At 31.9% G+C, this 26,989-nt stretch overlaps 4 protein-coding genes across 4 annotated transcripts in view; 2 read left to right on the top strand and 2 right to left on the bottom strand.

Annotated features, from left to right (window-relative positions):
* Window positions 1-1,343: 1,343 nt before the first annotated feature.
* Window positions 1,344-2,883, top strand: LOC143143430 (uncharacterized). Its single transcript, XM_076304643.1, has 3 exons — window positions 1,344-1,999; window positions 2,137-2,301; window positions 2,398-2,883. The coding sequence occupies exons 1-3, from the start codon at window positions 1,676-1,678 to the stop codon at window positions 2,617-2,619; spliced, it is 711 nt and encodes a 236-aa protein (XP_076160758.1). The 5' UTR covers window positions 1,344-1,675; the 3' UTR covers window positions 2,620-2,883.
* A 649-nt stretch (window positions 2,884-3,532) lies between these two features.
* LOC143151346 (uncharacterized) overlaps window positions 3,533-26,989 on the top strand; it is a 147,408-nt gene continuing 123,951 nt past the window's right edge. Inside the window, exons 1-7 of the mRNA XM_076320400.1 lie at window positions 3,533-4,451; window positions 9,504-9,613; window positions 9,694-9,905; window positions 9,986-10,174; window positions 12,047-12,190; window positions 13,125-13,221; window positions 20,049-20,213. Coding sequence (XP_076176515.1) covers window positions 4,273-4,451; window positions 9,504-9,613; window positions 9,694-9,905; window positions 9,986-10,174; window positions 12,047-12,190; window positions 13,125-13,221; window positions 20,049-20,213 — 1,096 coding nt within the window. The 5' untranslated portion in view covers window positions 3,533-4,272. The remainder of the gene's footprint in view (window positions 4,452-9,503; window positions 9,614-9,693; window positions 9,906-9,985; window positions 10,175-12,046; window positions 12,191-13,124; window positions 13,222-20,048; window positions 20,214-26,989) is intronic.
* LOC143153848 (uncharacterized) lies at window positions 5,020-7,715 on the bottom strand. Its single transcript, XM_076325460.1, is given in 5 exon segments — window positions 5,020-5,053; window positions 5,574-5,811; window positions 6,368-6,539; window positions 6,971-7,316; window positions 7,670-7,715. Coding segments are annotated over 4 exon segments (666 nt in total). The 3' UTR covers window positions 5,020-5,053; window positions 5,574-5,709.
* LOC143153856 (cilia- and flagella-associated protein 299-like) lies at window positions 12,260-12,967 on the bottom strand. The gene has a single exon (XM_076325470.1). The coding sequence runs from the start codon at window positions 12,965-12,967 to the stop codon at window positions 12,260-12,262; it is 708 nt and encodes a 235-aa protein (XP_076181585.1).

Below are 26,989 nucleotides of genomic sequence, written 5' to 3' on the forward strand. Positions count from 1 at the left end.
TAGATGCATGATGAATTTTATAATAACTAAAAATATTGGCGAGATTATGGATTAAATTTAATAGAAGTTAAAATATATCTTTTTCAAATTACGTTAACATGAGCATCACTGACGGAAACTATGGACAAATGGATGAATAAATGTAATCATGGCGCTTGTGATGGACAAATTTCAATTTCTATTGTAAATATAAATGAACATTTAACTGTGTGATTGTGTTAAATTTTAAATAAAACATGAAAATAAGATTCTATTTTGTATGCTTTATTGGAAAATTTCATGTCAAAATATATTGAAATTTTATTTTTATTCAATACAATATAAATCATCTTTAAGGTCAATATTTATAATTAAAATAGTTCAGAACAAATACATTTGTAACGTAATTATCTGAATAAATTCTCTTTAAATGTATGATTCGTGTAAACAATAGTTATTTCATATAACAAATTATTATAACTAAAATTGTACATATGTATGCACAATATGACACAAAGTGCATACATATAAAAGTATATGTATTAAAATAATGGAAAAGTATTTAAAATGCATTTATTTAATGCACTTAAAGCACAAAGCGCGTTTCTACTTGTAATTGATAAAATGCGCGCTATCAAACTGTACCGCTCAGAAACCTCGTGCATTTCATGCACCTATGTGTAGTGTGAATAGGTTTTTTTTAGTGACAAATGTATGACTTTTACAAATAATGAAAATAAAAAAAAGTCATGTAATACATAGCTGTATATCATTGGGTGTTATTAATTCGTGTCATTTGAGGGAAATAATACACGTCAAGTGTATTCCTTTTTTCTTCACAAATTTTTAATTATCGCGCAGTTAAAACGTTAGATAGCGTTATTGTACTGGCATGATATCACTATGTTGCCTATCGTACGGCAATATATAGTACGAATGTTTTTAATTTAATTTAATGCACAGATACGATAAACTTATTGCAACCAGGTACGACGAATAGCATAATTTGAGACGTTTAAATTTTGAATAATGTTACAAATTCTAGAAATAAATAATACTTCAATTCTTAAATGGATCATCCATTTTAGACTTTAAATATCTATAGCTGTTGATAGAACTTTGATATTTTGTAACAACTTATGCTACTTGTCACGTATAGGTTACATGTATCGGAATTCATTTTTAAATCACAATACATATTTAATAAATAATATTTTAATCTGAAAAACTTATAACCTATTTTAAATAGGTGCTATATGAAAATGACATACATTCGGACTTGTTCATATTGTTATTTTAAGGTAGATTTACAGTGAAGTTATTTTTCATCAAGTTTTCAACACGAATTAAATTAGTGATAACAAAAATTTTTTAATTTTTCAAACTATTTGCTTACTTTTAGTTTCTCGTTTCTCAAATTTCTTTTATGATGCTACTATTGAGATACTGATAATGGTTTTCCTATGTGATGGCGTATTGTTACATAATATAATACTTCAAAGTTTTTAAGCATTCTTAAGTTCAGGACTATTAAGTATTGATAGTATGATTATGTAAAAAAGATTTAATATAGTCATATTTTAAGTAATCAAAATATATTAGTTATTTATAATTATAAATATGAATTAAATAAATACTTGTACAAGTAAAGGTGAAACTAGCTGTTAACCTTAATTTAAAAGAAATACGAAACAAGATGCCTGAGTTTAAGGACACAACTGAATCTGTAGCACCTGAACAAAAAGATTTATCAAATAATACAACTAAATCTATAGTACCTGAACCAAAAGATGTATCTAATATAACTAAATCTGTAGAATCTGAACCAAAAGATGTATCTAATATAACTAAATCTGTAGAATCTGAACCAAAAGATGTATCTAATATAACTAAATCTGTAGAATCTGAACAAAAAGATGTATCTAATATAACTAAATCTGTAAAATCTGAACAAAAAAATGTATCTAATAATACACCTAATTCTGAAACACCCAAACAAGAAAAGGAATTTGAATGGATGGTAAAGTTTTATGTTATAGTTATACAATCATAGTTATTTGATCTTATATAATAAAATGTAACGCACATCATTCTTGTAATAAAATTACATTTTTATTTTATGTAAATGTTGTAGTCTAAAAAGTTTGTACATTTTAGGTGAGACCATGTGAAATATATTATGATGAATATAAAGATTGTAAGAGCATAAAAGCACGCTTTCATCAATACTTTGTATTTGGGAAAATAATTGAATGTAACCAATGGAAAACTGATTATAATAACTGTTGCCTATGGAATAATCATAAATCTGAAGAAGCATATGTATGTTGGAAACCATTATCAAAACATATTTCATAAAAGTTGACTTGTAACTGAATATTAAATGTTTTAAAATAATTAATATTGTGTCATTTGTAGAACGAATTAATAAATAGCGAGACACAACGAAGAATGGTGAGATGGCAAGGTCATTATAACAATAATATTTGGACTAAAAGGGATAAACCACCTGAAAATTGGAATGTACCATTACCTGAGTGGATGATTGAAGAACATAAAAATTCTTTTTTGAAACATGTTTCTGACAAGTTGAAAAATGAAGAGAATGGCGTAAGAAAAAGTTCTTGTAGTATAATGTAAAAAGTGAACAAATTTTTCAATACAACTCCATCAAGGTAAAAATTAATAATTTTGTGGTTACTGAAAAATTTAAGATTTTTAAAGAAGTTTGTTCTATTGGTTATGTTAAAGATTAATAACTATAGTAGAAGTACTATGCGTTAAAGTTCATATAAATGTTAAAACGTCTGAATATTGAAAATGAATTTATATCGTTTGGCATTTGAAGTTACCATATGTAAAAATGTGTCACATTCATATCTATAATAAGAATTTCACACTTATAGTAATAAATTATAAAACAAATTAGTATTTATGCCAACTTTCTTCCTAAATTTGTCATATTTAATATTTGATTCATTATAACATATAGTGTAATATATTTTGTACAGTCAATATCATTTTGATTTTTATTTTTAAATACAGAAGGAAAGAAAAATTTCCTGTGAGTTATATGAGTAATCAAAGATTCTCATAATAGTCAAAAGTTTGATGTAAATGTATAAATTCGAAAAATAATACGATTTTCGTAAAATAATCGCTATGCCCATTCGTAATAAAAGATATTATTTTCTGTTTTAATTCTCTCTGCACAATATTTTTCGACGCCGAGAAGATTGAAATACCTCACGACGCGATTTGTATATTTAAAAGCGCCATATTTGTAAGGCGGGAATTCCTGTGCGCCACAATTCTTGTGAGTAACAACTGAGGTGAAATAACGAGTTTGAAAAAATATTAAATTCAGACTTATGTACGGTTTATGTACAATTGGAAAGCAGAGACAACGATGCAATTCTATGCATTGCGAGCATAAACAATTAGATATGAAATTAATTTAGACATATTTCAAATTAATAATAAAAGTGTTTCAATAATAGAGTTCCAAATTGAGATTTGCCGCTATGTTTTTCGTGCAAATTAGAAACCTTTATCGTACAATAACACACAAATGAGTAACAACCGTAAAAGGAACGAAACTTTGAAAGAAATACGAAAATCGACAGGAAATGTATTTCCTTACACACGAGCACGTGAAGGATAATAACAATTGCACATAACAAACAAAAAAGATGGAGCAGTATACGCGGCTAAAGCAGTGAGTGCAGAGCACCGTATCGGACATGCGCAGTATGCTGTTTGGTAAATTCCGTTACGCACTTTTCCTCCGTTACGAGACTCAATCCGCAAGTGGCCAGTGGCAAAAAGAAAGGCAAAAAGTGACGCCGGACTTAAAGAAGCGGGAGAGATAGTGTTTTAAACGTCGCGGCAAATCCTCCCCACTTCTTCGAGAGACGCACAACGATGAAACGCGTCGTTCGATCGGGCCTGTAGTTTGACGTGCGTACGCGATGTTGAACGAGTTATGTAATCTAAATACAAATATTACCTATCAACGAATAGGTTGATTACAGCACGACTTTGATATAAAAACGACAGTTCGATCCATCGTTTGAAAGATACCCATGTACACAAATACATTTTCTTTCTCCTACTTCCGTTCTCGTGTTTTCGTGTGTGGTAATCTAACTTGTTAAGCCATAGTTACCGAGTATTGTGTTAACGTTTCCTTGTAAGCGGTAAGAGTCGCTGCTTGTAGCAAAGGAGTGTGCTCTTTGTGCAGACGAAACTGTACGTGTTCGTCTCTTAGACTTTTCACGAAGTTAGAAAAGTATGGCGGAAGATTGCACCGACGCCGATTATCTCGGAGCCTATAGCCGTTTTTTGACCGAATTCATTGCCAGTGTAAATCCGTACGATCAGATGCCCGCCTGGGTGGACTACTACGAGGTGACCGACGCTGAGATTGTCGGTGAGGTCATCAGCGTAACTCTACAGTACCTCAACCAGACGTAAGTGAATGTACTCTTAAATGAACGATATTGCGATGTGTCAGTGCGTGGGTGGACATCGGATGTATTTATTCGTGATAGCTTCTATGGCGGCCGGCGCTGAATGTAAGCAGATACGATATAGGTCTTCTAAACTGACAACTTACAGCAATTCTCTTTTTTGTTGCGTGCTTTTTGAAGGTTTAATTGATGCTTTATTTTTATCTGTACACACGTAATACAGTTATTGTTTATCCACGTTTATTATGTTGTATCAACACGTGACAAACGACGAAAGTAGGTGGGGCACATGCTCTAAATGACAATAGGAACGTTTACGATCGATCCATGGCTTTTTTCATGTAGCAACTATAGATACTTTTCATGTTACTTTTGCTCGTCCTTAAGAGTTATCTTTTCACTGTTTGAATTGGATTTTCTGAGATATTATTAAAGTATTATCATAACGATATAAGGATATGGAAACACTGAAAACATAATTATACACTCGTGTAAAATGAAATATAAATTTATTTTTCTTTCACTGAAAATATATCTATAGTTTACGAGAGATGTTTAAAGTAGAGTTTCGAAACTTGGCCGCTGTTTTCATTGATCATTGTCTGAAAATAGAGAATACAGTATTAATATCTATATACATACTATTTTATGTATGTTTTACATATTTATTTTAATACTTTGCTTCTAAACGAAATGTTTTGAACAAAAAGTTCCGTAAAATAAAAATACAGAAAGAGTACTTTTAAATGATATTTTTCTGCAATATAAATATGCAAATGTTGAATATTTAAATATTTTCAATTAATATGAAGTATAAAGTAATGATTCCAGATAATTGACTGTTAAAATTATTAATCATTAAAAATAACCGTGATTATTCTATCGAATGTATTAATAATGAATATAATGTAGTATAATTATTTGTTAGGTTAGTGTTAATCAATTTAATAATTAATAAATAAGTTTGAACATTTTTGTTTAAAACTAATTTTGAGGTGTTATAGAAAAATCATCCTTCTCTTAAATAACCAGTTTCATCATTAATATTCCGATTAACTACAAAAGCATTCAAACCACAAAAAATCGTTATTTATGATTAACGATTTGAACAATAATACTTACTGTCCAACTCTATTCTCGATGCGTATTTAATTGTTTGCATATTAAAGAATAAGAATAAATGGAAAATTCTTTCATTTTTAGGTCACTTTGTATTCTGTCGAAATATTTTACAGTATCTTTCCAGTTTTGTTAGAGATTACATGCATACCATTGTAACGTCGTACTCCCACACTATTTTGTTGTAATCTGATCTGACCGAAACTGTCACTAGACTATCTCCTTTCATTGTAGTCACGTTCTAAACAGAAACAGAGAGACGCTCACTTGAATACAAATTACGAAATGGGATGAACACAACCCCTTTTCTTTTATACCGACATCGGCGGCGCTATTTTCCAAACATAAAAAAATTCACTATGCAAAGCGAATTATATTTTAACTCGTTACGATTCTAGTGTCGATAATATAACTTATTACATCAAGAGAGGATAACCATATTGAATTAAAAATTAAAATTTTACGTTACATATTGTAAAAATATTCAAACATTATTTGCAGTCAGTTCTTTTAGTGGCCGTTAATGTAAATGTTAAGAAATAATAATGTAGAATAAGTTTATTATACCGAAGACCGATGAATGGGTTTTTATCGAATGCAAAAATTTCCCAAATGAATTTTATTCGATTAATGGTAAATTAGTCGAAACACGTTGAACTACAAAGGGCTAATTACTTTCTCTTTTTCTTGAGTAAACATTTTTCTCTTGTTTATGGAAATGAAGTTCGCTCGATTTTCGATCACTATTAATTAAGGATGACAAAGTATTTCGTAAAATAAAATGAAGAAAATAGTACTTTTAGTGTAACTTCGACAGGCATGTGTTCTTCGTACTCTTCATTGAAAGTAAACGTTACTTCCTTGCGAATCCACGAAATTGTGAAAATAGTCTATTTATTCCTATTGTTCGATATTACCAGTAGTGAATTGGACGTAGACATCATTTTCCATGGAACACATTGTACACCTGTGAGTGCATATAATTGGAGATAAAATCGATTTAATATTTCATTATTGTGCATGTGATGTCACTTGTAACACAATTTTGCGTCCCGGTAACAGGTTTCAATAAATAATCCATTATAATTATCAATACTTTAATTCTTTATTTGATTAATGAAATATTTAATTAATACAACATTGCAATAATATATCGTATGCGAGATTCGTACAAATAGTTATAAAATTGTGTAAATATTTCTTTAATTAAAATAAACATTTAAGAAATTAATACATAATGGTAAAATTAAATTCTCCGCCACGTTTGTTTTTCTGTTTTCCGCTAAGAAATAATTAACTCCCACATTGTAGTCGGAAAACAATATTACAGATTGTATTTATTTTTGCTACCATCGTAAGCTTTCCTACATTTGCTTGTAGTCGCTACATTCAACGTATCCATAGCCTTAAAATTTTCGTCGAGATTTTCATTGCGTTCGTTTCGATAAGAATCGACGATCGGTGACATTTCTTGCTCCAGTCGGTAACGCTTCAGAATCGGTGATGCAGGTGCGTCGAGGATTCGTTGGGGACGCTCGTTTGTAAAGGACTGTAAGATACTCTTGTTTCGAATTGCATCGTCACGCAGCAGTTCAAAAGGCTCGTATTCTAAAAACTTTGAAACGTACGCCTCACTGCTGCTTGTGCCTACGATTGGGGTAAAATATTTATCTACGGCGCAATCTTCTTGTTCCCCAGGCAAAGGCTGTCTGCAAGTTACTTCTCCTCTCCATAGATTCCTCATATCTGAATTGTGATATACTATCTTATATAGAAAATATCGGAAACGTGTATGTCGATTTTTTTATGTTAAGACATTGCTTACAGCGCAGTTAAATGTGAAAACGTGCAATGTGCAACCTATTCCTGTCCACGAGGAATTACGGCCGTTTCTCGATTGGACATATTTTCATGTATGCTGGGTGTTTCGAAAAGATTGATAAAAACGTTGGGTATGCGTTCAAGGAATCAAAACAAGGAAAAAACTTCCCATGAACATGTGTTCGAAAACACTGTTCTTCCAAAATTCACTTTTGTTTTATGTATGTTAATTATTATCGATACTTTGTAATAAGAATACTGTTTGATAAATGATTTACTAATATTATTAGGAGGTGGTTCATGCATGACGGTGCGTCGGCACATTTTAGCCCTACTGTACGAGATGTACTAAATAAAATACAAATAGTATAGTAATTGGATATTATAATTATCAACACCGATGATTAAATCGTGTATCCACCAGACACGCAACCGGTTCACGAATGTTTCCACTATTCCGACCGATGTCGGTACCTCAAAGAAATTTGCTGCTCGTGCGCGTGATTTGAATACATAAAAAGTTTTCGCCATTTTTATTTTATTTGCTCCATTATATATTCCAAATAATGTGATAAAATATAAGAAATTATGAAAATCTATTTTTTGGTTTTTAAACAATTACAAACACAAAATCTGTTCTCTCCTATTTTCTTCTCCCTTGTTTTAATTACTGTACACTTATGATAAGATAAGTGTTTGGCCTGATGGCGATAAGCAAAGCGATCCTTATCCTATATGGGATTTAATTTCATATGCTACCTCAAATTTTGTTTGAAGCACCGACATTAATCTGAACCGTTGTAAACGTTTATTAACGCTTTAGATAGGGGAAGTCCATTGCATGGATTCCCGTTCACCTGAATCGAATTTATTGGATTTTTATTTGTGACGATACTTAAAAACAATTTGATAATTCATGACAAAACATTTCGAGGATCTGTTGTAAACTACTTTTATCAATTATAACTTGAAAAGCAAACGTTTCAGGTTACTTTCCTTTTCTTATATTGATACATGGAACTCATACCCAAAGTTTTAACTAACCTTTTCAAAATACTCTATATATTTAGCGGTTCGTTTTATCGTATTATATATATTAGATAAGATATAAAGGTACGAATATGTATCCGGTAAGGAATGTATTAATCCTACATCAAAAATAGGACTTTTTAATTGCGATGAAAACAATTTTTTGTACATCCCCTTATTTCTTAACAAATAATGGAGAAACCGGTCCGAATAAAAATTACTCGCCTTCAATTTATAAAAAATGATATCAATGAGAAGACAATCACTTTAAACAGAATAAATTGATAGAATCTTAAAAATGATGATAACAAGCTATGAAAATGTATATTCTCTCTACATCTCTATTTATTCTCTCAACAAAATTATACGTTAAAGGAATAGTAAATAATATATATAATTACTTAACATTTAACCGGAATTGTTGTAATAAAATATTGAAATATAATAAAACTTAAACGTTATTATTTTTTTTGTTCTTTTAATTGACATCATGAAACTCAAATTCTAAAGGTTTATTAGAAGTACTAGTAATAACTATAAAAATAGTAATCCCTAACTAGTAGATAATTCTGAAATCTAACGAAAATTGTTTGTTATTGTTATCTTTTACCATTATTTTCGATTAATGACGATTACAAGTTCTTTTACGAAAAGTTATTAAGAACTAAACTTTACAAGAAGAAAATCCATAAATAAAAACCACCCTCGATACAAATGTGTATCTCTAAAATTCGTTAACCTTAATGCAATTTCTAAATATTTTTAAAATACAAATTTTAAAATACTTTTTTATGCTTACGGTTGAGAAAATTTCGAAACGAAAAATCCATGATTTTAATTATAAGAACGTAATTAAAATAGACTTCCGATTTTTTCTGGTTGTGTATCACGTATATGTATATTTCTTGCCCCTAAGCAATCTGCTTTGGTTATTTTTCTGTTTATTTTACATTTAGAGTAGTATTTTAAATGTGAAGTTTGTTATTTTAAATGATACTATTTTTCAAAATATATGAAATAGTTTAAATTACCATGAAATCCTTGAATGTAGATACAAATTTGAAGAATTGAATAATATTCTAGGCCATGTCCAATAAGCTTCCAAGCACACTTGGTTCATCAAGTAATACAAGAAATAAAATCCTTGTGTAAAAAAGACCCAAAAATGTGTGGACATAGAACTCGCGAAAAAGGTATGTTTTTTTGTGATAAATTTTGATATTTCATGTTATAAAAACCAAGTTTTTGATAATAATTATTCATCATCTTACAGCAAATTGGTTGATATCATTAATGGAAAGCGTCACTACTAAAGTTAATGAAATATGTGCTTACTATTTGGACAATAGTAGACTGGCATTATTACCACCTCCTCCTTCCACACCATTGCCACAAGTAGTAGCAGGTGGAGACAAAAATTGTAGAAGAAGTATGGAGGACCGCTATGTGGTCATACATGATTTACATACTATGTTTGGTATTAAGGTAAATATTAATACTAAATTTTTATCATATATATAAGTAGGTGACAAATGTTTTATTATACAAATATTTTTAAATTCTAGGATGGTTCCATAGCAAATTACTATGCAGTATTCGATGGACATGGAGGACATGCTGCAGCTGTATATTGTGCTACTCATCTTCATCAATATTTAGCTGAAAGCATACATTATCCTAGATATCCAGAGCTTGCCTTACGCGAAGCTTTTATCACTACAGATACACATATTATAGAGAAATCTAAGAGACAAGTAAGTAATATAGTTAAATGTATACTTGGTGGAAAGAATATAGTGAGGTACTTAAGCCACACTTATATATAAAATATGTTGAGATGCGTAGTTCTTGAAGTGATATCTTAGCACTATACATTCTTACATACCTAATTAAATTTGTGTGAATGAATTATTAAGATGAACTGGTACTTAATGTAGTGTGTAGGAAGAGCCTGAATGATTGGACCATTATGTTTGAAAGTATCTTTGAATTTCTAATGTTCAGTGTTTTTGTTTTGACTGTGCTAGACTCGTGTCGGTATCATCGAGGATAAGTTCCATTGTGTCAGTGCTAGTCTGTCATTGGTTAATTTTGTCATTGTCAGGGTGTCAAGGATGGATAGTTTTAATAGAGTTCGCCAATAGGAAAATATGCGATTTTCCGGTGAAGGTCGTATGCAACATTTAGACTATAAAGAGTCTAGCGAAACACAACGCAGGGATGCGCGGATGGTTGGTCCATGATCTGACCTGCCATGATCAGCAGGCAGCTGTTCGCCAGATTTTTCGAAACAAGGGTTTTCGTCTTTATGAGGAGCAATAATAAATTGGTCCTCGATATTTGTGCCTCAATATACCGCACACCTTAAACTATCTAGTTCGACAAATTAGTAAATTAAAACAGCATAACAATAAACGCTGTCCTATCCTAAATAAGTACAATACCTTATTTGCTATGTTTACATGCTTGCATAGATTCGTTCAATACTTTACTCAATAGACATCTACTTATAAAGGTATTATCAACATACACAAAATGAGTTTCCGCGGTGTTACGACCTAATATATATGCAATGTATCACGAGATGCTTATAGATAGTGGTGTCAAATTCTTAATGCTGCGTTTGTAGGTTCTCTGAGCTGTTCTCACCATTGCTACATGCACGATATTATCCTCACCCGGATGAACGGCAGTAATTCGGCTCAGTTTCCACTGCATTGGGTAGAGGTTGTCTTCTTTTATCGTTACAAAAATACCTTCCTTGATACTAGTGGAGTCTGCTAGATGCCATTTGCTTCTGGTGTGTAATTCCTGCAAGTATTCGTTATTCCATCTGGTCCAAAAATGCGGCTTGAACTTTTGGATGTGCTGCCATGGAGATAATTTATTACTCGATATATTTCTAAAATTATACTCGATATTTGCGCCACAACAAAATACTACTTTTTATGCTACTATTTGCTACTATTTGTGTCACTTACTGTTTGTTGAGTATGTTGTTAAAGGTTTGTAAAGTAATCTGATACACTGCACACACATTTACAGTGATCAATTTAGTGAATGACACTAATTATACCAACAATCCAAATACTTACTGAGAAATTGGAGGATTGTGGTTTGTGCTGGTGGCTTTCTTTTTAGATGGCAAGAGTCACTCTGGTAAGGTGTACCTATGGTGATGGCATGAATATATTTCTTTATTACAAGTTACTCTAACAGAGTCAAGATGAAATTGAGTTATGATTATAGGATGAAAAAACGTATCCTTGTTAGAACATAATTTATTCTAGAACTATGGCTGATATGAAGGATGAAACCAACTTAAGAGATGCAAACAACAGTTGAAAAGTATTGATGATATGAGAACTTAATGTAATTGTTAAGGCATAACTGGATATAGTTGTCAATGACGTGGTGTAGGAGGGTGGCAGTATATGGCATTATCTGTGTTAAAATCTAGTACAAAGTGTCTTGTATGTTTCTGGTACATTTTCAAAGTCTACCTGAACTTGCAATACAATACTGTTTTTACAACCTCTGCTATATTTCTTCCACCTAGTGTAGAATAATATATTTCTCAAATAAGCAGATATTCACAATGTATTACTATTAATATTTCTTTTTAGTTTGCACCTAGTGGTACTACTGCAGTTTGCGCTTTATTATTAAATAAAAAATTATACATTGCGTGGGCAGGAGATTCCTCAGCTATGTTAATAAAGCATGACAGTGTTGTTCAATTAGTGAATCCTCATCAACTCCATCGTGAAGTAAGTATACACCAGTATTTATTTACTTTAATCATGAAATTACAAATACATTTAAGTACAATTGTTTATTTAACTATAACTTTTACTCCGAATAATATGGTCATATAATATTACATGTTCATATTCTGGACAATGCACTCTTATTCTTGTTGTATCTACACCTGGAGAGGGTGCTTTAGGATCAACAGTAATTAAATGCATGTCATGATAGTTTTTAAATCGGAGACCATGTTTTGGATCTATAATTGGCTCATAATTAGAAGTTTCATTTAAACTTGTTTTATTTGTTCTCCAATGAAAATATGCGAGATCAGACGCACGAGGCCATAATTTTTTTTTTCCTTGAAAATATGGAAGCCAATCTTCTTTTTCAAGTCTGTCACTAAAGTCTATGTAACCAGAGATTTCAAACTGGAGTTTTGTTAAGTTTCTTACAAATATAATAGTGGACAAGATTTTCAATCTATTTAAATGCTCACGTAGTGCAAGTTCTTGCATTACTACATTGCTTGGTGTTACAAATTCTGATGTTAATACATATGGTCTATAGATTGGAAATAGTAAATTTTTTACAGCATTTAGACGTCGATAGAATGCATTTCTGCTTAGAGTTTCACCTGTACAACGATATCCAAGTTTAGCTAATTGATGTGCAGTAATGCGATTTTCTAAATATCCAAGGTCAACAAGTGTTATCAAAGAATCCAAATAGCTTTCATAATTTTTGAATTTCAATAATCTTTTATCACTATATATTTGTGTTCCTACAAGAGTCATTGTTAAATATAATTTTCTAGATTGTTGGTTTTAACAATAATTTGACATAAAATTTTTGGTTAGATTTTATTTGTACAAAAAACAATTGACATTTAGTATGTGTAGTATGTTTGAAAAAGTTTATGGTAAAGTGCAAAACAGCAGTTCTCTTTCTTAGGATGAAGTACAAAGGATACAAAACATGGGAGGAGTAGTAATGGAAACTAAGGGAATCATGCGAGTTAATGGAGTATTGAGCGTTTCAAGAGCTATAGGTAAGACAATTTTCATTGGTTCTCTGTTTTTTCAAAGAATATACTCTATAATAATTTGTAGTTATCACAATTATTACTTATTAAAAATATATATTTTTTTAACAAAGAGATATTTTGCTACTTAGCATTTGCATGATATGAACAAAATAAAATGGGAAGCATAATAAAATCTGTATTAATTGAACATTTTATTATTCAAATAATATAGATTTTCTCCTCTTGTAATCAAAACATTCCATTCATTGTTTATATCCTTTTATAAATTATTAATAATTTCATTCATACCAATTTATTATAAAACGAATAATACAAATTTGGTTAAAATATATTATAAGTAAGACATTTGAAAATGGTAAGAAAGCGCAACAAAATTAAGAAAACATAGTGTTTTTAATCTTTATTAGTCATATTCTTAATATTTTCTGTCAGCATATGAGTCATAACATTAGAAAAGGGATTATAGATAAAAAGTATCACTTGAAAAATTATTTTTTTATACATTTATATCTCTCTATTATGATCTGGATCAGTTCTATAATAAAAAGGAAACAAATGAAAGATATGAATTTCCCAATTTTATTACCATATCGTTATAACTAAAAGAAATTAAAGTTTGCAAAAGTTGTGCTAGAAGAATGTTTTTGCTGTGAATTATTTGTTACATTATATACATTAATTATTGATTCTTACTTTACGAATAAGAAATTTAACCATAACGAATAAATGAGTGAATGAAAGTTTAAAGACAAAAAATTGTCAGGTAAGCCGTTTTTTTACAGTAAAAAGTTTATTTGCACTCTCTGTCACATTTTTCAATAGAAAGTTGAGGTTAATCCTTCAAATCAGTTTATAAAAATACGTTTGAGTACCGCAAATAATCATAACATTTTAATAAATGTTAAACGGGAGTAACGAAACTATGCATTTTTAAGGCGTAACCATATGTTGCTGATTTTTGTTGGTATTTATCTAGAATTGATTTATTTTTACTTTTCGTACTCACGTATGACTTTTTTTGGCACATAAATTCGTTCGAAGAGGTTAAAAATTTCTAAAGAAATCGCCTTTAATGGATTTTGTTGTTCGATGAAAAATTGTCGATAGTTAAAACTGCATCATGACGAAGACGGTAAAAAGAATTTTTAATTGTAGCATAGTTGTCGAGTAGTTCTCATACCTTCTTAATTATTTTATTGCGTCTGGTTCTTATGGACTTGTTTCTGTGGTTTCTGAAACTTGATTCTACTATCACCTCGGTAAGCAAGTTTTAGAGTATTCTTGTTGCAATTATTATTCGTTTTTCTTGTCGATTTAGATGAGCGCAAGAACGAAACGATCGATATTCATAGTCAAATAATTTTTTATACGTATCGATGTGATACGAAATTCAAATTTTCCAAAATTCAAATCTATCAAGCTCTTAATCCGTATTTTTTCTATTAACAATAGTATTGTCAAAAATATTATCGATCAATTTCTCGTAGAAAAGTTAAGAAACTTTTTATAATTGTAAAATTTTCGAAATTTCGGAGGACAAGAATTACGCGCAAATTGACTACCGGTAATTGTTTAGAAACGATTAAAACTCGAAGAGTTAATTTTCAAGACCTCAATTTAAAAAGAATGTAATAATCAAAAAATCGTTTTTTTGAATCTTCCGAACCAAAATACCTCCTTAAAAAGTGAAATGTTACAGCAGATATATTTTTCACACACCAGACACATTTCATACATCACACACACAAAAATGTGCATTAAAAAAGCAGGCTGCAGTTAATTGCGAAGGTTCAATTTTGTTCTTCAACGAAACAATACCATTCGCGGTAATGCAAATCGCAATAACTGGGTTGCGAAGTTCTTCTTCATTCGCCTTATTCACTGGGCCTCTCTCTTGCAGATGTTTATCTATGCAGATGTTTGGATAGCTCTCTAAGGAAAGCAGCTGGTTAACCAAAGAAATGTAGCAAATACTTTCGAGAAACTTATTGAATCTAGAGACACGCAGTTCTTGGGGTAATTAAAACGAAGTGTGCTCGAGAGAAAAGGTAGTTTTGAAGTTACAGGCATTGGAAGACACAAGAGAAAAAATAGGTACCCGATTACAATTTATTTTAAAGTTAGAGTCACCGACTTCGACTGATCTTTGAATACGAGTCTAACCAAGATCTATCTCCAAGGACAATATCAGGTTGTTCGGAAAGTCATTTCGTTTTTTTTTTTTTTTTTTTTTTTTTGGTAAAAATGAAACACGATTTTTTTTAGAGTGTACAAACATTTTATTAAATTATATATTCTCCATTTTGGAAAACGAAATGACTTTCCCAAAGAGTCCCAATAGAATCGTTAAAATCGTTGCTGAAGTAAATAATTATCGAGAAGTGGATAATTGTCGGACAATTGAAATTTGAATTAGAAAAGAACCAAGAACTCGAGTTTCTAATAACCGCATCTTGAAAACTAAGAGTGAGCGATCGTTAGTTCTCGCTTCGGAGAACCCGCGAACCTTTTCAATTTGATTTACCTAGCAGTCGTTGAAATCATCGAGGTCGTTCGTATCGTAAATAATCGCCAATTTGCGTCACGTAGAATCGGAAGAGTTATTATTAGGTGGCAGGAGATAAAGGAGAGCGTGCATTCGTCTAATAAGAAATCATTATTTCGGCGTTGATTATTACGTTCGAGTTGCACATGGTTAAATCCTCGTGGATTCTAGGAGCTGATCGATGTAATCGACGGTATGAGATAATTTGACCCTTCAAAAGTCTCGTGTTTGCAAGGAAGCCAAGTAGGGAGAGGCAACGTGTACTAGCAGCTGGCCAACTATGGCTTAGGTATCGCGGGGAAAAGGAAAGAAAAAATTCTGGACGCGTGTCGGGTATCCTGTTGGTTCCGTTCGACCGCTGACACAATAGTACGTGCAGCCATGCCCGAGCAATGCACGCTTTACTGGGTGGCTGCTACAATCGCATGCCCGGAATAATTAACAGCCCATTACGCCGTTTTTGCATCGCTGGAAGACGCGTGTCTCGAAGGTCCGTTGTCTGCAGAAATTTCTCTACGTGTTCATGAAATTTTGGTACACGCTTCTCGGCGAGATTCCTTCTGGGTTCGATGATCAGGATCGCTGCGATCGCTCACCACGTTCTCACCGTTCGAGATCAGAGATTAAGGACAGATCCTTTTTTTTTAACCACCGAAAGATATGTTGAGAAATATTTTCGGTTTTGGGGACGAAGAGGTACTACGGAGGACGTTATGTATAGCTCGATGAGTTACTTATTAACATTGTCGGATATCATTGATAGAGGCTATAAGCGTAGACGATAGTCATTGGTCGATGTTATCCCTATCGTTGTTTCTCCATGTTCGAACCACTCTTTCTGGAATCTTAACATTTTCGAGTTACATAGGGCGTTTCGTAAATAGGTGAGAAATATTTTCGGTTTTGTGGACGAAGAGGTACTATGAAGAACGTTATGTGTAGCTTAATGCGTTACTTGTTAACATTATCAGATAACATTGATAGAGGCTATAGGTGTAGACGATAGTCATTGGTCGATGTCATACCTATCGTTGTTTCGCCATGTTCGAACCACTCTTTCTGGAATCTTAACATTTTCGAGTTGCATAGGGTGTTTCGTAAATAGGTGAGAAATATTTTCGGTTTTGTGGACGAAGAGGTAGTATGAAGGACGTTATGTGTAGCTTAATGCGTTACTTGTTAATATTATTAGATAACATTGATAGAGGCTATAGGCGTAGACGATAGTCATTGATCGATGTCATAACTATCGTTGTTTCTCCATGTTCGAACCACTCTTTCTGGAATCTTAACATTTTCGAGTTACATAGGGTGTTTCGGAAATAGGTAGACATACCGTCAGACTGTATTTATCATTAATAAAGTTATTTGAAAAAGTAAAAATTTCAAGGGAGTGGAGATATTAACGATTTTTGAAAAACGAATCAATTTCGTTTTCGACGGTTTGTGGAACCAGCATGCGAGTTTGGCTATACTTGAAGAAACTTCCTTGAATGATCAATCATTTTCAAGATAGCATTGGGGAGGGTGGTGAAACTTTGAAGAGTTGTTTCACCTTAAATTTAAGTTACTTTATTTTTTGGACAAAACTACAAACTTCATGGATGTTCGTGGATATTGCTCGTTAGACTTTCCTAATTTTTACAAAACAGAAAGTAAATTATACTTACGGTCGTATATGATTTTAGCAAATAGTTTTAGAATTGTTAGCTAGTGATTTCTGCAAGAAGTATTTCTACCTCTTAAGAATGAAACATTTTACATTGTTACGTTTGCACGTTTCAAATAACATATTTTTCATTGTGACTATTCAGGTGATTAACATTGCACATACTGTTCGAGAGATAATCTATTTATATATTATATCAAGATACTTACTCCAGATAACATTCTTCATAACTGCGTAACTCATTTGTAACATGTCGAAAATAAAACACGTCAATTAAACACAATTGCTTATCACACATTTACGTAAATTCTACACGAAACATTTCTATAATATTGTACGATAACTCATGGGGAATTGCAGCATCAATTAATCATAGATAATGTTACCCGACTCGTGCATTCGTATATATAATTACAAACCGCGTCGGAATTGCTCGCAGAAATGTATGGTTTTTTCAGAATGATATTTATCGCTTTAATAATTAAAACGGTCTATTAAATATTTTAACATATAAAAAATAGTGAGATATTATTCAGTTGAATCTCACTTATGCTTTTCAAATCAAATTATTCGTACGTGTTTTTCCAAATATACATTGTTCGCAGTGGTGACGTTAAATTATAATATTGTTCCGTACTTTTAGGGGAGGAATTTCTTTTCCAAATGTCAAACTCACATTTCTAGAAAAAAAAAAAGAAGATTTTGTTCGTCAAAGTTCTTTAAAGTGTCCCTGATACTTATGTATTTTTGTTTATGATATGGAAAACGAATTTTGTCGCGAATATGCTTTGTAAACACGAACAATGAAATACAGAAGTTACGTTGGCAATATTCAATAAAATTGCAAATGAGTTTATCGTCGTGATGTAACGTTTATTGTACAGTATACGAATACATGGTTCTGTTACCTTTAACATCGTTTAGAAGCGAGAAAAATGTTACGGAGAAAGGAATTATTTTCTGTCGGTGAACTAATAATAAAGCATTTTAAAATATCGCGAATGCGAAAGCTCCATAAATGATCGGTATTTGAATAATGAATACGAAAGTTAATAAAGTGGAACATATTTTATAAAAATGTTCGATAAAATAATTCATTTCTCGTTCATGGTTTATGTGCTTTTAAAGTTCGAGAGAGTTGTCCATGCATTCGTAATTTCCAATTAGTAACACAATCGAGGATCGTGAGATGTGATTAACTTTATTTTTTAATTTTGCTAAAATTTATATTTTTTGTTCAATAAAATATCCGTCGAGAAGTTGATTCCACTTTTTACGATGTTAGAATTTTTTCTGGATTTACTTTTCTATTTTCAAGAGTCTGAATAGCTATTTTTGTTTTTACAACTATCTAGATGAACATTGTTTCGAGTGAAATAGACAGAATTTGGGTTTCGAGTTCGTTTTCTTCGTATTTTGTAAATTTCTAGGCTGGAAAATGTATGAAAAATAAATTTTTTGATCGTGGCCAAAGAAAAGAGAAAAAATGACAGAGAAAAAAAAAATTTCATTCTCCATGACGTGCAATTTTATGGAATTTGAGATAACTGTTACAGTTATCCATTGCGCATAAGCGATGTTTTTTTTACATCTGAAAAACACGCGATGGTGAAGCGTGGGGAGTATCAGTATTCAACTAGACCGTAATTAACTTTAATTATCTATTTAATGAATGGCGTAGCTAATTTAAATAATGGCACTACCGTAACATGGGCGCTTCCGGTTATTATAAATTTGTATGGTTTTTTCCATCGCTTTACCACAACTATGAATGAAACTGGTTACAGTTAACAATTAAAGGAACACGAAAATTGTGAAGAACAAAAAAAAAAGAATCTACCAATCGTCAACTTTCATAAAGAAATGTACATCGAAGTGAACGAATAAATTGTTTGTTACGTTAGGTTGCATCGCAAACGGTATTCTAATGAAACATACGGAAAAGTTGTAATTAAAAGAATTAACACTTTAAGGTATTCGATGTAAAATTCTGGAAACAATTTGAATTTATAGTATACCATATACATAAATGCATAAAAATGTATATTGAATTTGGTATTACAGCATTCAGAAATATCAGACGATTCGAATTAGCATTACGAGATAAAGTGTAATTGCAGAATATTAATTTTGTAAAACGAGTAAACTTTTACTTATGTCAGTCGAAAATTTAATTCGAAAGTAAAGAGGAATAAAGACGATGCAATTGTAAACAAATTTTTTCGGGATTAAAATTATAAAGTAGTGTACATATAAAGTAGGTACATTTATGATATACACAAGCATATATACACAAGTAACAAAAATGATAAAAAGTAATTTTTATTATTATCGTTGAAATTATTTCCAATAAGCTGTATTCTGTGTGTGTGTGTGTATGTGTAAAAAGACTCTCTCTCTCACACACCATTCGCTGGTATCCTACGTTATTTGAACAATGAAATTTGAAATTTATATTCAATTTCGTAAAATGATAAACGTGAAACGTTTGTATTTGTTACAAATCTCTGAATTAACCATTAATCGCCACCTTAACCACTATCTTAAATAGTTATATATATTCGATTTAATCGTAAACTCGGAGCTTTTAATTTAATATATCTTTCTCCATTTCAGGTGACGTTCGATACAAACCATTCATAACGGCTGAACCAGAAATTAAGTGCGTTGTTTTGGACGGTACAGAGGATTTCCTTATTGTTGCTACCGATGGGCTGATGGATTGCTTGAATCCTTCAGAAGTGTTGACCATCCTTTACCACGAAATACGACGAAATCCGAGTGAGTATAAAATCTCTTGAATCGTTTTAGAATACTCAATCCAGTTGGAAGGTCACTTACACAAGTAGGTAACTTTACAATGAACCACGAGAGATCATAAACAGAGCCAATGAAGTTATGTACAAGAGATTAACGAGTCTTTCAAATTTTGAAAAACTAAAAGAATATTAGAGGAATATTAGAATTCTTTCGAGAGAGAATAATTCGAATTTTTTGTTCATCACTACCGATTTTATTCGACACGAGGATAAAAAGGTCAGCAAGAGTCATACGTTAATATCGATGAAAAAGTTGTTAGAGTTTTGGCTAATTAAATTGCGCAGAGTTGCTTTTGGGAACCGTTGTCCCCTTCATTTTGTTTCTCGTTATGAATTAGGGTAAGTCACGTAGGTTTTAGCGAAATAGAAAAGGGTGCACTATTCTTTACATATAATTTTTTCTAATTATAAGCGAAGGTAGTGTTTAAAGATCCTTTAGGCCACCTTGAGTTCTTCGATGAACAGCATGTGTACTTTTCAAGATAATCGTATAATCTAGGTCATGTACTTTTCGAATGATCTAGTAAGATCTTAAAGATTTGTTTTTAACACTGTCCACCGTAGTGTTTCTTTCCCCATGGATTTTAATAAATTTGGTACACTTCGTGCTAGACTCTCAATTTTGGTGTACACTCCGTAAATTTCAACGAAAGTATCGGGTTGTTCGAAAAGTCGTTTTCTTTTACAAAATGGAGAATATACAATTTAACAAAATGTTCGTACACTCTAAAAAAATCGTGTTTCCGGTTCACCGAAAAAAACGAAATGACTTTCCGAACAATCCAATAGACGTATACACTTCCACATAATAAAGACATTTAATAATGATATCCTTTTAAGAATGATAATTTTTCAAAGAGAAATAATAATTTATCCTTAAGAAGGATATTATTATTAATATCCTTTTTAAAATTCGAAGGTGACCTAACCCAATATAATAGAAAAATTAGGGCGATATCCTCTTGACGAAGGTACAATGAAACAGTATTCGCCCAGAACGAAACGCGATACGAGGCACATGCGACGAGGAATTTATGATACTGTAGAGTGGATTGCGTAATACAGGTCACCTAAATAACTCATTTATTCTTAGCGACGGAAAAAATGTTTCGAGCAGAAATTGTTCGGTTTGGAAGGAAACACGTAGCGGGGCCATTTTTTCCCTCCTTTTTTTCCTTCTAATAATAAGTCGAAAGAGCAAGGTTATCGAAGGTCAGTTACGAAGATCAATATTTTACCTCCAACTAACGGATCAAACAGTTCGAGCATGTCGTAGAATGTAAACAAACATTGAACAGCCCGTACGCGTCTCGAGAGCTCGGGAACTTTGTTTTCGATAACGTTAAATACTTGGTAAACAACGAGAATCGTTGCAAACGCGCGAATCTGTTACGAATTCGTCAGAAGAGGGATCGAAATCGACGAATACTTTGATCGTTCCTCGCAAACGAATTGCATCGTGTTTCGAAAGTTGCTCGTAATATACCATAAACCGAATCCAGTGGTCCCCGCGAGTTAATCGCAAATTGAGTTCGTTCGTCGTCAATTATCCGGAGAAGGTACCGTTTTTTTTCTCCCAGGAATCGACCTTTTCCATCCTGGGCTGAGGCAGGTCGAGCCACGCGTGTCTATAGCTCGACAACTTGAGAAACATACTTGGATCTTAATCGTGTCCGAAGCGGGATCTTTTAGATAAAAAGCACGCTAACGAGTCCGACTACCGCATCCGAGATGAATCGATAAAAGAGTTTGGAGACATTAAATCTCCACCAGACCATAATTCTTCTTTCAACTTGGAAAAGATCTCTCTCTACGACCAGAGAATACCTCTCGACCTTTTCTCTCATCGAACGTCTTCATAGACCCGGTTTCGCATTCGGTTCTTTCACGGTAGCGTTTTATTCTCGTTCGAATCTCGCGTCACTCTTCTTTTTTTTTTTTTTTTTTTAAATTTATGGCAACCGTTAGTTTGAGAACTAAACGTCGAGGAACATCGCCTAGTACGAACGAGTTTCGAGATATTAAACGTTAAACGTCTCTATTCATCATTGACACGACGCCTGGTCCTTGTCATCCTTTTATCGTCTTGTTTCTTTTAATGCGTTGAACGCCAGGTTGCGCGTACATAGACACTGATGTTTATCGCGGCGTCGTATTTCAAAGCATGACACTCGAATACCAACAACGCTACGTGGAAATCCAACGGGTGTTTGAAAGTGTACTCTCTGTGAAAACTTTTGACGAAATTGGTGAAAATTATGGTAACGTGCGTAGCTCGCAAGAAGTCACTTGAAAGGAATGTGAATCTGACTGATTTACAGACTCGTCTACTTCGATATTGTTGTAAAAATTGGTAAAAATTATGAAAAACCAAGAAAAGGAACATATGCAGATAGATACTGGGTTGTTCGGTAAGTTGCGTCGTTCTTTCCATTGTAAAATAATACTGGGACACTTCGACTTTGAACGAGTGTAATTATACGAACCAGTCGAGAGATCTACATGAAATTTCACACATGTTCATCGAACAGTAGTATCATTTTTAGAAAAATAAAAAATACGAACCTGGTAGCTCCATTTCTTATCGAACGATAAATTTTATTGAGCAATCTGTTACGTTATCTTACGATATTACGAGTATGGAATTTATAGAAGAAAGGAGTTCTGTGTTCTAGTAGAGAAAGGATTTTCAGTACAATTAAAAGCAGAATATTGGAAAAATCGACCAAGTAAGCACAAATTTCTTAACCTGGTTCGAAACTTATCGAGCAACCTTTTATACAGACACCTGTATTCGGTTCTCTTGTTTCTGTGTTATTTCAGGTGATTTCTTGCGAGTCGTGCACAGTACATATTTCTTTAAAAGAAGAAACTGTGAAAAATATCTATTGGGTTGTTTGGAAAGTCATTTCGTTTTTTTTATGAAAATGGAACAATTTTTTTAGAGTGTATAAACATTTTATTAAATTATATATTCTCCATTTTGAAAAACGTAGAGTTCCACTATTCTATTGGGTTGTTCGGAAAGAACATTTTTTTTTATGAAAATGAAACAATTCTTTTAGAGTGTATAAACATTTTATTAAATTATATATTCTCCATTTTGCAAAACGTAAAGTTCCACTATTCTATTGGTTTGTTTAGAATGTTATTTCGTTTTTTTCGATGAAAATGAAACACAATTCTTTTAGAGTGTATAAACAGTTTATTAAATTACATATTCTCCATTTTGCAAAACGTAGAGTTCCACTATTCTATTGGGTCGTTTAGAATGTTATTTCGTTTTTTTCGATGAAAATGAAACACAATTCTTTTAGAGTGTACAAACAGTTTATTAAATTACATATTCTCCATTTTGCAAAACGTAGAGTTCCACTATTCTATTGGGTCGTTTAGAATGTTATTTCGTTTTTTTCGATGAAAATGAAACACAATTCTTTTAGAGTGTACAAACAGTTTATTAAATTACATATTCTCCATTTTGCAAAACGTAGAGTTCCACTATTCTATTGGGTCTATGTTATTTCGTTTTTTTCGACGAAAATGAAACACAATTCTTTTAGAGTGTACAAACAGTTTATTAAATTACATATTCTCCATTTTGCAAGACGTAGAGTTCCACTGTTCTATTGGATTGTTCGGAATGTCATTTCGTTTTTTTCGGTGAAAATGAAACTTTTTTTTTAGAGTGTGTAAACATTTTATTAAATTATCTATTCTCCGTTTTGCAAAACGAAATGACTTTCCGAACAACCCAATAGTATAGTGGAACTCGGGGAAAGTTTTACGAAATCGGTTCGATAGTCAATGTGTTAAACGGTATCGGATGACATTCGATAGGTTACGAGACTCTCCCCACCATGCTCGGATCGCTCCCCGGAGATTTTTTGCAACTTGTCAAGCTATATTTAGCCATGGCACGAATGACACTTTAAACGGCTATTATGTATGTTTACACTCGCAATTGAAAAGGTTCGATAAAGTACAAGATGCAAATTGATCAATTTGTCACGTGAGGAATTACTTTCCAAATTATCAATTCCAAATTACTAGCGGCTTTTCTTTGTTGGAAAGTGTTTATGTGAAATTTTAATGTTTCTTGAATTGTTTAATACCTTTTGAATTTTGTTCAAGTCCCACGGTGTTTTCTATAATTAAAAGATTATAAAAGAACGCGATCGGTGCGTTTGAAAAATTTGACACGCTCTCGAGATTATTCGATAAGTTCGTTATTTTTTTGGAATTTCGAAAGAATATTTCGGGAATGTATTTCCAAACGCTTCAAAAATCTACGAAAGGAATATTCTTCTCTAAACCTGACTGTAACGATGTGCACTCGAATTAGTATTCAGCGAATATTTGAAATTAATTTTCATGAAAACGTATTTTGTTTTTCGTCTATATCGTAATTATCCGATACATCTTGTATGACACTGAATTTTCAAGTTTCGTATTGTCTTTAATAGAAAGTCTTCAATAAAATTTATTTATAATAAGAGAATATTCGAGATAGAATAATAGTGAATAATTTTCATGAAAACGTAGCCTCGTATTTTGTTTTTCCTCTATATCGTAATTATCCGATACATCTTGTATGACACTGAATTTTAAAGTTTTGTATTGTCTTTAATAAGTCTTCAATAAAATTTATTTATAATAAGAGAATATTCGAGATAGAATAATAGTGAATAATTTTCATGAAAACGTAGCCTCGTATTTTGTTTTTCCTCTATATCGTAATTATCCGATACATCTTGTATGACACTGAATTTTCAAGTTTCGTACTGACTTTAATAAGTCTTCGATAAAATTTATTTATAACCAGAGAATATTCGAGATAGAGTAACAGTGACGAAGGATGATTCTCGTTTAGTTATTCGGGATAAAATTCGGTCAGTTATCCGGTGATTACTGTATTTATTAAACACGTTTATTGCACTCGAGCCAAAGGAAGACTTCTAAAGAAAATATATTCCTCTGCTTTGTTAGGTAAGTACAGGATCAATAAACAGTAATAGGATTAACCGCCAAATGGTGTCACGACTATTATGTAAATAAATAATGTCGCGGATTTAAACATGGCATCGGTGTAATAAAAGCTGTTGAACGTATTAACCTACTTTAATATAAAAAGGTAAAATATTATTGATATTTCAAATCTTCTAATAAGCACCTGCAACAGGTACACAATTGTGTAGAACATTAAATTAAAACACGTGCAATATAGGTTTACTAAATCTAACGATGAAAGTAATTTTCATTATTGCAAAAGTAGAAATATTTTACTATATTGTGAAATATATCAAATTTTATCAATACTTACTATAGTTCGTTGTGATGTCGTTATCTGACTCCTCATTAGGATCATAATTCTCGTTTAGTGTTTAATTTAGAGAAAGAGAACACCGTTGGATTCGACCTCCATTGTTCTTTCGAACAACAAAATAATTTCAATTGCGAAAAAAGAATATTTCTATTCGTAACCATTCTACTCTATGATATTGTTTTTTAAGTAAAAAATTTCAAAATCAAGTATCTATCAACTCTATTACCACAGCTTGGTAAACGTGAACAACTTTAGAAGTTAAAAACTCTTTGAACTCGTTTTTCTTTTTTTAAATTAAAACTTCTGAGTGAAAGAATAGGGAAGACTTATTATGTTTTTCTACCATTATTCTTAATGCGTGCATTACGTAACAAAATTCATTTTTACCTATTCACCAATGCAACACGATTATAACTTATTTCTTCCGTGATTAGTGTCTTATTCCGGTTTTAAGTCCTTTAAGTTATTTTCTTTCGGAAGATGAAACGATAGATTCAACCAATATTTTGTTCGTCGTTTTTCGTTCAGTTGTCGTCCTTATTCAGATTTCAGTTTTCTGTACCGAAATCACTTTTATTCGCAAACGACGATTCATCAAAAAAACGGAATGTCTTTATTCGTCTGGGATAACGAACCGGTTAGATAACTGGAGATTAGATGAATGGAGATCCATTCACTTAAGCTTTCAAACGCTACTTAACTCACGCGAAACCCATTTGTCCATCTTTATTTTGTTAATCCCTTTCAAGTGCCAAATGATACTCGAATGAGTGATACTCGTTTTCGAGGTCCTGTTGCACTGTTTGGCGTCGATTATTTCCGACAAATTGTTTTTTTTTTAAATATCATTGCTTGCGTCGTTCCATTTATTTTCCTCTTGGCTGGTTTCCCATTGCCAATTGAAATTGAATCATCTTCGTAGCTCCATATTTTCCGCAGCCAATTTTCTGCGCAATTCCTCCAGAAATATTTACGAACGTCACGTTGCCCGTTGAATCTCCCGACACGGTAAACAAATATTTTGCGACAAAAGTAGAAATTTGTAAATTTGTTACGAAAATGAAAGAAACATTCGAATTTCAAATTTCGAGCGATCCAGTCGCTATCGGGTCGATATTAAACTCCTCGAGGACGAGTTATTTCGGTTCAAATGAAGATAAATTTAAACTCGTACTCACTCGTGATGTTTACCAATATTGTAACAAAGTTTCAGCGTTGTACAATCCGTAAATTTAATTACAAATATCTACTTACCCGCTTGTTACGTTACCTAAAAGAACTTCCGAACTAAACGTAAGGAAAGAAACAGAACTATTTAAATAAAAGATACAATTCCATTTAACTATTTATTTTTCATTTCCCTTGATTCTATTTGAAAATTCTTTTCATTTTATCTTATCCAGAAATAGAGT

This window comes from Ptiloglossa arizonensis, chromosome 1 (genome assembly GCF_051014685.1).
Source record: "Ptiloglossa arizonensis isolate GNS036 chromosome 1, iyPtiAriz1_principal, whole genome shotgun sequence".
NCBI classification, from domain to species: domain Eukaryota; kingdom Metazoa; phylum Arthropoda; class Insecta; order Hymenoptera; family Colletidae; genus Ptiloglossa; species Ptiloglossa arizonensis.